Source organism: Macroventuria anomochaeta (genome assembly GCF_010093625.1).
Source record: "Macroventuria anomochaeta strain CBS 525.71 unplaced genomic scaffold BU25scaffold_15, whole genome shotgun sequence".
NCBI lineage: Eukaryota > Fungi > Ascomycota > Dothideomycetes > Pleosporales > Didymellaceae > Macroventuria > Macroventuria anomochaeta.
The window spans coordinates 528,822-541,046 of NW_022985376.1; the positions used below are offsets into that span (position 1 = coordinate 528,822).

Genomic DNA, 12,225 nt, shown 5'->3' on the forward strand with positions numbered 1-12,225 from the left:
CTTACAGCCATTATCTGAACGCCAGCTCGAAGCTGGGGTGATGACGGACACACTGAGCATTGGACAATAGCGAGGACAATTCAGGACCTTGTGGTCTCATAGAATGTATCCCGAGCAGAATAATTTCGTGGAGTCGTGGAGATGATGTTTAGGATGCAACTGCGACACCCTTCCGAGCACTCCGCGCCCTCACGGAACCATCCCGCTCACGCCCGTCTGTCTCGTCGAAGGACAAAGGAAGCAGCCAACGGCGACCGTCTTTCTGTCCACAACAGCCGCAAACGGCCATGCTGCACCACACTTGCCGTCACGTCCCTCGAACGAACTACCGTATAGGGCAAGTGGCTGGATTTCTGTTGAATGTAGGCGTCGAGCTTGTAACCTTCCAAACTCCCTAATGCAGCAACCATCAAACACAGGCGTTGAGCTTCCTTACAACTCTAACTTTAACCTTAACCACCTCGGCCGACTCAGCTTGTCTCAGCGCAGATGGACAGGAGCAGCTGCTGATGCATCAAGTATCATTCACATTGATGATTGTTTGACTGATTCACACTTTTGATTCGGCTGTAAATGCAAGTAGCCCAACGAAGCATTTGCTGTCCAACCTCCAAACCCTGAAGAACATCGTTCGGTGGATCCCTGGTTGCAAGAAGACATGTTGGGAAAACTGCAGGAATCGCTGAAGCATCTTAACAACTTATAAGCTACGACAGTCTATAGTCTCGCGTTGACAGACCCCCTCAAGACAGCGCTCAGCTTTCTCGCAACCGTATCCAATAATGACCCTGCCATGCTGAATACGTACGCACCGAAGCAGATAGCTTTATCCAGACAATCACGACATCACCTCCAATACTTTCAAACATGCCCTACTGGTGGACATATTCCTACCCAAACTAGCAACCATCGAACACAGGCATTGAGCTTAACACACAAGACCTCCATACGTAACCCTACAGCAAGACGGCTCCAACCCTCCCCACAGCACTCTTGGTACGCTAATATGTGAATTGCCTCAAAGGGCAACCATCGAAAGCAGACGCCATGCTTGGAAGCACTCTTCCTTCCCAAAGCAGCAACCGTAGAAACCAGGCGCTGAGCTTAACAAAAGTCTTGTTTCTTACAAAGCGAATGGGGAAGCGGTAACGGGAATAAAACTCTGCAAAAAAGCTGTTAGAGCTGCAAGCTGCATGCCAATTTTGCGACGGCGCAACTGGCGTGGATAAAGGAAAAGCTTCAACACGGGTTCGGCCGAGGAATGAGCGTGTGAGCACGGGCGGGCGCGGGCACGGGCGTGCGTGGTGACGTATGAGGGCGCAACACCACGAAGTGCGAGAGCGACTGGTAGATGCAGAGTGTATATCACAAACTATGCATGATGTAGACAGCGGTGCATGAGTGCCATGTATATATGGTATTGAAGTCGAAGTGGTCCAACATGTATCAAAAGCGCAATCTAATGCCTATGCTCCCAATTCAAACGCCTATGCTATGCCAAATGAACACCGAAACCAAGTCAATGAAGCGGTGTGTGAATCGATAGCTGATGCCTCAGATCTCGTCACGTCTAGGGATCCGGATCTCCCAACTCCTCTCGCTGGGCACCATGCCCAACCACCAATCGTACAGGCGCTTCGCCTCGAGGACAGCGATTTTGCCACTGTGCCCATGTTAGCTTTGATTCTCATGGCAACTCGACATGGAGCGCATGGCTTACAATTTCATCGGCATATGATACCACTGAGACAATACGTATCTAAAGACGCGCATCACCAGCTGATACTCCGCCACCATCTCTTCCCAGACCGTCATCTTGCTTGCGTCCCAGTCGCGGCTGAAGTCAGGAAGACCGTCGTCTCTATACTTGATGTCTGGTTTCTTCTTTTCTTCAAGTGCTAGCTTCGTCTTGAGGACGCCCTGGGATGACTCTTGCGGTGCAGGTACAACGGCCTTGGGGACACCTTCACGCTCATCGACCATGCGTCGGAACTCCTTGATCGCTGATAGCGAGTGCGAAAGACGATCCATGGTGTTGATCAGCGCAACGAGCTCGGTGCGGCGCAGCGGTGGGTCCTTGGAGGAGTCATTCTCGTCAAATTCGAATAGTACCTTGAGAGCTGTGCCGTAGCCGTTGGTCTGCAACTTGCCCCAAAGGCGGCACTTATCGCACCCAACGCAGTCCATGATCCTGCTGACGTTCCTGAAGCGGTTGCGAAAGTCCTCCTTCAACACGACGGTATCCGGGTCCTGGAACATGACTGTTTCGTCGAAGATCTCGGGGCCTGAAGGGAGCGCAGAAGCAAGACGCAGAACAGAGTTCTTCGTACGGAGATCCTGCTCGGGGTCCTCAGAACAGAACGAGTAGTCCTGGATGTGTTGCTTTATCTTTCCGACCGCGCGCATAACGAGCGCATAGTTGAAGTAGATGTTAGAGATGCGTTCCGGGTAGTTGTGGAGTCGTTGTTCGTAGCAGGCAAGATTGGGGCCCCATTGACCTGTCGTCTGGTTCAGGTAGTCCCAGCACAGATGCGTGGAGATAGACGCGTGCATGCCAGAGATGACGCGGTGGAATACACGCTTCTCCAAGCAGGTATCGTCGAATTCGACAGGGTCGAGACGTGCTACAGCTGTTCCATGGGCGATGGCAGACTGGACCTTCTGTTGCACACCTCCCTCTTTCATGACATTTCGCAACTGATTTGCCGCCAGCATCTGTTGCTGATTTCCAAAGCCACCAAACGGCGAAGCCCCAAGCGGCGCAGATTGGCCATTGGACTGCCCAGGAGCAACCTTTGGCGGCTTGCTGAAGCAGTTCTCGCGGTAGATGGCTTCCCAGACCTGCTGGGCACCAACACCGGCGTATCCGGTGAAGCGCTCTGGGTTATCCACGAGCGACACATAGTCTCCCTTCGCCGGGGCGAACGCATCGTCTGGTACGCAGTAGTCGCGCTCGTCGCACTCGTCATCGTACTCGACCACGCAGCTCTCGTCAACGTTTTCGCCCAAACTTCCATGTAACGGCCTCTTCCTGTCTTCTTCCTGCTCCTTCTTGCCAGGGTGATGTGCTGTGGGCCCTTCTAGCCTTCCCAATTCCTTTGCGCGCCAGACCAGGGGTATGTCGTCCTCGTTGTCCAGTGTGTTCACCGCACATGCCACGTTCCCGCATATCCCATTCTCGTCGTCCCAGAACGGGCATTTCTTGCTGTATAAGCTCAGGCGGTAGTGCGAGAAGAAGTCGGTGTCTTGTGTAATCGAGTGTAGATAAGGGTGTACGGCTTCGTTCAGCTGTTCGAGGGTGCTGTAGCTTGCGCAGGCGTCTGATACAATCGCGCCGGGTTCCAACTGAAAGGTGGTTTTAGTGCCGTCGTGGTATATGTGTGTGGAAGGCGAAGACGCTTTCTTGCTTACATTGCAGACATTTGGAGGCGGAGGTTTGGACTTTGTAGGCGCGGAATGGTTGATAGCGTGCGAGCTACCCAGCAGCGAGAAAACTGCCAGGTAGAACACCTGCGATGCTGTGCGCATCTTGTTCTATGGCTCAAAGCGTGCTACTGCAGTCCTCCGGTCAGCAAACGTCTGCGATGCGAGTCTCCAAAGCGGCGGGAACTTGGCGACTCGCGACGCTGGGTACACTCACAATTAAAGAGTCGCCGGAAGATTAGCAGCCGGATATTGGTGTGGGGTATGACAAAAGGCCAGAGTGCATTGAAACGTAGTCACGAACGGCAGGAGCGCTGGCCAAGGCGGTGGTGGTCTCAATAGGAAATCTAAGTCGAAACGGATGATCTGCGTAAATGAAGGACAAGGCGTGGGTATATGAAGCGCAGGAACAAAGCGGCAGGCAACCAGCTGCTGAAAGGACAGACTGCAGATTGAATTAATAACTCTGCCGGTCCGGCAATGTAATCACACGTTCATCGGACCATTTGCGGAACTCGCAACGGTGGCCATTCGCTGTGGCGGTGTAAGGGGAAAGCCTGACAGGTGCCACTAGCGGGGGCGTAGGGCTGAGCCAGAGCCTCAACCTCAACAGCCAACGGGGCGAAACGGGTGGATCAACATCCTTGGGTATCTCCTGAAGAGGGCAATTGCGACATTTGAGCATCGGCATCAGATTTTGAAACTTTGTACAGTAACACCTCGCAATGGCAGACGCCTCCAAGCCCAACTGGCATGATGCCTTCCCCGCGCCTCGTACCACAGCACCCATCATCACACGCGAGGAGGTCCTACCAAACCTCAGTTCTGGTGATCTGCTCCTTGTGGATGTGCGCCGAACGGACTTTGAGGGAGGCACTATCAAGGGCAGCTTGAATTTGCCTGCACACAGCTTTTACATGAACAGAGCAGTGTTGTTCGATTTGTGCAAGCGGGCAGGCGTGAAGAAGGTGGCTTTCTACTGTGGTAAGCAATGAAGTTCCACTCATAGTTCTCGTGTCGTCAGCATCGTGGTGTGTAGATGGTGCGAGCCCAGTATCACGTTACAACAGTGCGCTTTGCCCAACTGACTGCACGGTGGCTGAAACTGGACAGGTTCGTCAAATGGCAGAGGTCCGCGCTGCTCAGGCTGGTTCGCAGACTACATCGCCGAGAAGAGCGATGATCAGATACAGTCTTTGACACTTGGTGGTGGCATCAAAGGTTGGGTCAAAGCTGGAGAGTCGTACACGCAGCAAATGGAGGGCTTCGAACCTGAGTACTGGAAACAGTTTGAATGAGCGTTTCTAGAGGGAAAGTAAATCAAAAGACTCTTCTTTGGACAATACATTGCTGTGAAGCTAGCAACGCTATCGAGGCCTATCTTTGTCTATATGCATGTGAGGCTCATTCATCGTCATCAATCACCCGGCGAACTCTCTTCCTTTGTAGAACAGGCGAAGACACCTCCTCTGAGGCAGAATCTATAACGTAGGTCGGCTTCTTACTTGCACCTCTACCTGGTTTGACCAGTGGCGCATCGTCATCGCTGTCACTGCTGACCACCGCATCGTTGTCTGTGATATCGCTAGTGAAGAGCTTATCGGCTCTCACAGGCCTCTTCGGCTTCGTAGCAGACCTGATCATTGCCTGAGTAGCCTTTCCGAGACCATTGAAGTCAAGGCCAGGGAGACTTGACGCTGGAACTTCCTCCTCAACAATTGTACCGTCGACAATGAAGCTGTTGAGGTCGGAGTCCAGCTTCCAGAGCGATGGATCCTCCACCTCTCCATCAGCCAGAGTGTCCTCGGAGCCTATCGTATCAGCCTGAGAGGCTACGCGGAACCGAGGGTCCGTAGGTGGTGGAGACGACTCTTCGCCCTCTCCCGCTAGAGCTGAGACCCTCCAGTTGGGTGTCTCCGTTCTTGGTGTCTGACTCTTTACTTTGGATGGTCGAATCGGTGTTTCAGCAGCAGCCACCGTAGCCATTTCCTTGCGTGGGCGGCCACGAGGGGCTGGAGTCTTTGGTGCCTTCGCCTTCGGTTCAGACGCTGGTTTAGCCTTCGGCCTAGGCGCTGCCTTCGCTTTAGCTTTAGGTTTTGCTTTAGCCTTGATGAGTTCTTGTGATGCAGGATCATCGTCAGCCCACATATCCTCGCGTATTACCGGCCGCGACTCTGTGTCTGCGACGAGAATTTCGTCATCTACACCATCTGACTCGTAGTCCGAATGGTGAAGGTTCTGTTTGAATGACTCTACACGGTCGGTATCCATGTCGTGTATTCGCTGCATAGTGGCGACAAAATTCCGCGTCTTCCGCCCGGGTTTGGATAGAAGGTGTGTCTTGGTCAAGGTCCGCTGGTGATCGGCGTGTTGACTGAGATCCAAGGCGCTGACCATCGGGGCATCCTCATCGTCGTATACAGTTTGAAAGCGCCTTTCTAGATCGTTCGTTGCTGCTTCGTCTAGCAAAACCGATTCGAAGGACGGTACCTCGGACACCTCCTCGCTTGGATACGTGATGACAGGGGGCTTCTTGCCACGCCCTTTTGGAACAATCTCATCCATCCGCCCAGCAGTAACAAAGCCAGTCAGCACACCATCGGGCATATGGAACTTCTTCGGCGGCTTCTTCGTTCGGCCATTCTTCTTCGGCTCAGGAAGCCAGTCTTGCTGCGAGTTTTCCGGAGGTATATCGACGGTGCGGCGGTCGACAACAGGCTTGACATCAGACGGTACAATCCGTCGAGATATCTCGGTGTGGAAAGTGAAGTGTGACCCGTTCGCAATGAGCTCTTGCATCTTCTCATAGCTGTCTTTCGCTTTGTTGGCGTCGTTCTCCTCTTTGCCCTGCATTTGAAGCATGATGATCTTTCCTTCACGCTTGCGACCGGTACGTCCCATTCTCTGCAACATGCGGACTGGCGATGCTTTTGAGTCGTAACAAATGATGAGATCGACTTCACCAATGTCGAGACCTTCCTCACCGATGGAGGTGGCGATAAGTGTGTTGTGTTTGCCCGCCTTGAACTCATCGATGACTTCCAATTGCTCTCTTTGGTTCATACCTTCCGAGTTCTTTGCTGTTGCTTGACCAACGAACACACGGGGCCGGATCATTGGCTCATGTTTCTTCAGTATGCGAACAATTTGTTCAGCGCTGTCACGGAAGTGAGCAAAGACCATGATCCTGGTCTGCGAAGCGTTCGGCCCTTCCCCTGCGTTGACAAAGTGCTCTAGGATGCACTCCTGCACGTACTCCAGTTTCGGGTGACCGGCAAAGTTCTCGTCGTTAACCCAGGTGTCCAGTCGTGTCATGAGCTTCTTGAATGCATCGCTGTCAAGGATCTGCTTCTTATACTTTGACTTCGTTTTCTGACTGTCATCTCTGAAGTCCTTCAGCTTGGTGTAGAATGGAGCCATGCCGTGAAACTTGAGTAGATCCATGCCGTGGGCGATGGAAGCGAGTAGTGTCAGGATGGTGCGGACCATGTTCTTCACACCGGCATTCGCATGGCGTCCGGCTTCGTTCACCCACTTGTTCGCCGCTTGCGTGCAACCGTAGGGCGTCAAAGTTCGGGGATCATTGCTCCAGTATGCGCCCATCCCCGCCACCTGATTGACCAGTGGTTGTAGGGCTTGGCTGTATAGATCCATACACATCTCCATCTCGTCGCTGTTCTGGAAGACCCGCTTTTCGATCCTGCGCTGGTGCACATAGTTGCATATGTCCATTGAGTTCTCCGTTCGAATTTCAACTCTTGAAATATCGAGCCCGTCGATGACCTTCTGAACTGCCTCGACGTCGGCACCCGGAGTAGCTGTGAGAGCCAAAACACGGAAGCTCTGATTAAAGCGTCGCAGGAAGCTTACTACCTCCACGTATGCATAAGATCCAGTCGCTCGATGTGCCTCGTCGACCACCAGCAAGACAATTTTCTTTGGATCTGCGTATCCATTTTTCAAGTCATTTAACAATGTCTGAGGGGTCATGAAGAACACTCGTTTGCTCTTCCATTCCTCTGATCTGAGCCCTGGCTGGACGCCTCCTGTGAGCATGGTCGTAGCTGAACGTGGTATGCCAGCAATACCGAAGCAAGCACCGACTTGCTGGGAAACGAGCGGCTTCGTCGGCGCAACGAACACGATCTGTGATTCGATCGTCCACCGATACCAGTTCAACATGATCGTCGCTGCGATGAAGGTCTTTCCAAGACCAGTGGGCAGAGCAACGAGAAGATTGTGGAACAAGCCTCTCTGCACGATATTGAACTGGTAATCCCGAATTGTTCCCAAGTTCGTCGGGTATACCCACGTCTTCAGAGCTTCATGATCGAGCTTGTGATGAGTCGGAGGCTCTTGCTTCTGATCAACAACAAAGTTGTAGCGCTTGTTCACTTGTGATGGTGGTATCTGGCCATTAGCACCCTGTCGTCCGAACAACGTGGTTTGCCGCAAGTCGGCTTGAGGTGCTACAATACTTTTGCGAGTTGCTGACTGCATAATGACGTCGTCGTCAGCGCCCTGCTTTTGCGGTGATGCTGTTGAAGATGAGAACGCATCAGATGGTAGATCAGCGAGGTCTTGCGTGTAGTCATAGGCCGTTGGCGCACTAGTCACCACGGGCGACTGGGGAGGTTTATCATCCTCGATAGCGGAGTTGGATTCGTCTACGGCGACGGGAGCTGGTGCTTTCGGACGCGATGAGATCGATTGTCTACTGGGTAAAGCCATAGTCTTCATTGCATCCAGTCCAGTCCACTTCGTAGGCTCCACAGATGGTCGATGCACTCCAATGCTGGTCGGCTTCGCCCAAATGGCGCCTCGGGGCTTCCATGGCGGAGAATGCTCTCGTGGCGGTTGGGTGAAGAAGACATCTGTCATGTCTATTTCTGCTGTTGGGATGTGTATGCGCTCTCGCCGCTTCTGAGCGACGGTCGCTCTTGTAGGTGATGCATCATCGTCTCCACCAACCTCGTCGTGCTGTTTTGGTGCAGCTCTCTTCTTGCGAGTTGATAGTCGCTTTTCCTGTGGCTCTTCACTGGTCGCAGGCGAATCATCTTTGCCACCTGTGCCAAAAGACCCGCCACCGTCTTCAGCTACAGGATCAGAGTCGTCCTCGTCAGATGATCCTGTGAAAGGTTGCCGTCGTCGATTTGGCGTTTTTCTTGTTGGAATGGACTTAGCCTTTTCACGTGCTTGGCTGACCTTCCGGCGCTTGGTCGGTCGTGGCGATGGCTGGAATGCAGGTGTGTTTTCCTTCTCAGCCTGCGTCGCCACGTTGAAGAACTCGGTATCGTCGTATCCGTCACCGTAGTCATCACTGTCCGACATGGTGTCGCACAGCGTTGGCAATGGCTGTTTCAACAGTGGCGATGGAGCCTAAAGTTCACGCGTTGTTGTTTCGTCTAGCGCGTTTCTTGCCGATCAAGCGGAGAAGGAACCCTGCGCTTTGCTCCCGACCTGCATGAAATGACCGCCGAGCCCGCTGGCAACCAAGCCTCTATTGGTTTGGTGTGTTCGCAAAATAGGTCCCTGCGAATGTTCATTCGCCTGTGGGCCCATCGCCCCTTTGCAACGGTCAATAAAGCTGGCTTTTCCCCAGAAATTCGGGTCGTCGATCCAACACTTTTCTGTACACTCGTTCTTTGCACAGATTCACTTCTTCAGTTGCATTACACTCACTCGCTCTGATTTACCAATACTCATACTAATTCAAGCCTACCTTCGTCTTCTACAAATTCAATTGCATCACGCGACCCAACATCCAAAATGAAGTACACCACTGCTCTCCTCGCCTTCGCTGCCGGCGCTCTTGCCCAGTCCTCCGCTGTGACCACCGCTCCTGCGACTACCTCTGTCCCTGAGGTTTCCCCCGCCATCAGCTGCGTTTCCGCTTGCACTCCTGGTGACGTGTAAGAATCAATTGCGCCTCGTTTCGTTGCGCGCGCTCACACAACCGCAGTACTTGCCAGGCCTCGTGCTTGGGCATTGCGCGCCCCAACTCTTCCCAGGCTGTAGAGACCACCGAGTGCGCCGCCAAGTGCGATCAGGGTGACGGCTCCGCTGAGGCCACCCAGAAGTACTCCGACTGCGTCCAGAGCTGCATTGCCAGCCTCTTCCCCTCGTCCCAGACTGGCTCTCAGATTCCCGGTGGCGCTGCTGCTTCTTCCGCTGCTGCCACTCGCTCTGGCGCCAACCCCACCAACCCTACCGCTTCGACCGGTATGTTCAATCCGTTTGTAGCAGTTATTTTAGACTAATGTTAATGCAGGTGCATCCGCTGGTTCCACTGCCAGCCAGACTGGCTCCGGCTCTGCTTCTCCCCAGGCTACTGGTGCTGCCAACTTCATCTCTGCTCAGATTGGTGGTGTTGGCCTCGCTGGTCTCCTCGCTGCCTTCGCCTTGTAGATTCAGTGCCTGAAGGTACCCAGCGAGCAACAGTTCTGCTAGCTATAAACAATCAAAACACGGGGTCCAGGGTGGATTGGGGGATTGCACGTTCGATTGATGCATCGATATGGTAGTACAGGTGAGGGGTAAATGCGCGACAGCGCGCGTTGTGTTGCATGGTTGTGACAGTAATGAACCAATAGCATAACGTTTGTATGCCGTGCCTTACCCTGTCTTTGACAGTTTTCTTGCTCTTATTGAAAACGATATTTTTGATGGCAAGGACGTGTGTGGATGACCCGCCGTCGATGAGACCGACACGTGAATGACCAGCTAATGAGGTGGCGTGGGTTTTGGCTGATGCTGCAGGTCAGGCGTGCGGCCCGCGGATGACGCACTGAAGAAGCAAGGACGCATTTCGAAGACGGTTGACAAGGCCGCGCTCTCGTGCCGCAAGAATTTGCCGAAAATCACCTCTTTTTTCGCCGTGACATGATTTACAGCTTCGTGTGACATTAGTACACGATGGCAACTCTAAGCACGTCGTTCCACATAGCAGCCACGATGCTTCCCGATGTATAAGTTCGAAACGCTCTGACGATCGTGGTGCCCATGCTTGGGCGAGGCTTAGACATGCGAAGGAGCTTCTTCTTTCTCCTTAGACGTAAATTTGCAAGAATTGACGGCACTGCTTTCACATATGGACAAGATTAATGCAAAGCAATGCCAAGCGGACGTTGTCAGTTTCGATAGCGATGGTGATAGGCTGCGCAGGAAGTCGATTATGGGAAGACCCGTTAAACATCGCTGGTCTTTGGGACGCATCACAGCTGCGTGACTGCTTGCTTATCGAGGCTGAATCGATGTTGTCTCAATACGCGTACGAAAAGGGCTCAATGTCTTCTTCAGCAATGACAAAGCTGTGATTGTAGTCTAGGTTGATCGTGTGCTCATGCTCGCCGTCTTGCTGATCGGTGAGTCGACGTTGTCCAGCCTGATGCTATCCAACCCATTTGATCGCGAGAGACCTCCATACTTGGCCGGCTCTCATGTATGTTGCAGGATCACTAGTAAGCGCGTCCAAATCAAAACAAACAGTTAAGCTAGGTCTTTCTGGTGTTTGCTAGCATATAGGCAGCCAGACGGCTACAAGTCATCTAGGCTGATTTTGATGTGTTATTTAAGACTTCTTCACAATCTCCGGGACTGCTTGGCCAGGATGAGTAGCTGATGCGTCGTGGCTATTTCACAGACATGGGACTTCTAGTCATTGAAATTTCTGCTTTGCGCATAGTTCAGCTCATACTAATATGCGCATGCCAACTAGGGGGGAGATACAAGGGTGATATTTGACCTCGATGTCCGGGCTGGTCTGATTGTTCAATGTGCGACTCGCGTACGCGAACTGCTGTCGGGCTTGCGCACATCGTACTGGGAGTGGACCGAACACAACGTTCGATCATGGTGGAAAGGTTCGTGTTTGAGAAAATCTGTACCTAAGTACCCTGAATGACAAGAGCATTGCCAGATAACTCATGAGGTAAAAGGTATGAGATGTCCTTTGCTTATGACGTGAGGGTGCCAAACTTGACAAGACGTCGAACTTCTTGTAACGCACCTGGAAGTTTGCCGAGATCGAGCTATGCCCTTGATCTCTAAGACATTTCAACCGCCGCCATCAACATCTCTTCGATCTGAGATATTTTCATTTGCTTTGTACTCAAACATGTTCTCTACGCGCGCAGATGGAGGTCTCTCGCTTTCAATTGCCTGCCTGCTTACAGTTGGAGGAGCTGATAGACGCCAATTGCGAACGTGGCCGAAGAGATGAGGTCCAGGGCCGCGTCCGATCGTCCAATCAGATCACTTCGCGTCTAGCAAGTTGTGGCTGATGGTTGCATGGCGCCCGGCAGAACTGGTTAGCGCACGGCTGAAGTTTCGACACCGGCCTCAGTCGTGGTAATGGGTCTGCCCCTGCTGGGTGACGGTGCAGACTTTGTCGCATGCATCATTGAGCCAACTGCCACGCAAGAAGGGCGTCTGAGAGTAGAACGAACATTATGGGATGGGCCGCCTTGTCACTCGTGTTGATCGCGGAACATGGTAAGATTCAGGTGTTGCGAAGCCATCTCAGTTACGATCACTCGGACGACAGGGTTGTTCGCGCCTGCACCGCTGAGCTGGTGATAGCTGCATCAGGCTACCATCCTGATGTGTGACAAGAAATGGGTGGGAGCGTTGGTGGCCGCGTTCCTGTTCTTTGTCACCCCGAACGATCCCTTCAGTGCCTCACCACCCCTGCAGTCGCCTAGGCCGCACTAGACTAACAAGACATTGACACTTCTAGAGTTCTGGAGGTCGGTCGCCAACGATGCTCGTGGATTTACTAGCGAAACCACAAGGCAGTCCAAT

At 52.8% G+C, this 12,225-nt stretch overlaps 4 protein-coding genes across 4 annotated transcripts; 2 read left to right on the forward strand and 2 right to left on the reverse strand.

Annotated features, from left to right (window-relative positions):
• Window positions 1-1,394: 1,394 nt before the first annotated feature.
• BU25DRAFT_410589 (endoplasmic oxidoreductin) lies at window positions 1,395-3,551 on the reverse strand. The gene is made up of 3 exons (XM_033706332.1): window positions 3,412-3,551; window positions 1,721-3,345; window positions 1,395-1,663 (listed from the first exon to the last, which is right to left on the reverse strand). Exons 1-3 carry the CDS (start codon window positions 3,526-3,528, stop codon window positions 1,555-1,557), a joined length of 1,851 nt encoding a protein of 616 aa, XP_033562152.1. The 5' UTR covers window positions 3,529-3,551; the 3' UTR covers window positions 1,395-1,554.
• Window positions 3,552-4,027: 476 nt separating this feature from the next.
• Window positions 4,028-4,659, forward strand: BU25DRAFT_410590 (uncharacterized protein). Its single transcript, XM_033706333.1, has one exon. The coding sequence runs from the start codon at window positions 4,149-4,151 to the stop codon at window positions 4,416-4,418; it is 270 nt and encodes an 89-aa protein (XP_033562153.1). The 5' UTR covers window positions 4,028-4,148; the 3' UTR covers window positions 4,419-4,659.
• Window positions 4,522-8,779, reverse strand: BU25DRAFT_47127 (P-loop containing nucleoside triphosphate hydrolase protein). Its single transcript, XM_033710813.1, has one exon. The coding sequence runs from the start codon at window positions 8,752-8,754 to the stop codon at window positions 4,828-4,830; it is 3,927 nt and encodes a 1,308-aa protein (XP_033562154.1). The 5' UTR covers window positions 8,755-8,779; the 3' UTR covers window positions 4,522-4,827.
• Window positions 8,780-9,192: 413 nt separating this feature from the next.
• BU25DRAFT_421458 (uncharacterized protein) lies at window positions 9,193-9,831 on the forward strand (the record flags this gene model as incomplete). Its single annotated transcript, XM_033708090.1, has 3 exons — window positions 9,193-9,335; window positions 9,386-9,645; window positions 9,695-9,831. The coding sequence occupies 3 exons, from the start codon at window positions 9,193-9,195 to the stop codon at window positions 9,829-9,831; spliced, it is 540 nt and encodes a 179-aa protein (XP_033562155.1).
• Between the last annotated feature and the right edge of the window lie 2,394 nt (window positions 9,832-12,225).

What these genes read in the sequence shown, in the direction of transcription:
- BU25DRAFT_410589 (XM_033706332.1), bottom strand. Translation starts at nt 3,528, where the DNA reads ATGCGCACAGCATCGCAGGTGTTCTACCTGGCAGTTTTCTCGCTGCTG. An exon ending in CGCCTCCAAATGTCTGCAAT is followed by an intron (nt 3,346 to 3,411) that starts GTAAGCAAGAAA and finishes ACCACCTTTCAG; the next exon opens with TTGGAACCCGGCGCGATTGT. An exon ending in TATCATATGCCGATGAAATT is followed by an intron (nt 1,664 to 1,720) that starts GTAAGCCATGCG and finishes ACATGGGCACAG; the next exon opens with TGGCAAAATCGCTGTCCTCG.
- BU25DRAFT_410590 (XM_033706333.1), top strand. Translation starts at nt 4,149, where the DNA reads ATGGCAGACGCCTCCAAGCCCAACTGGCATGATGCCTTCCCCGCGCCT.
- BU25DRAFT_47127 (XM_033710813.1), bottom strand. Translation starts at nt 8,754, where the DNA reads ATGTCGGACAGTGATGACTACGGTGACGGATACGACGATACCGAGTTC.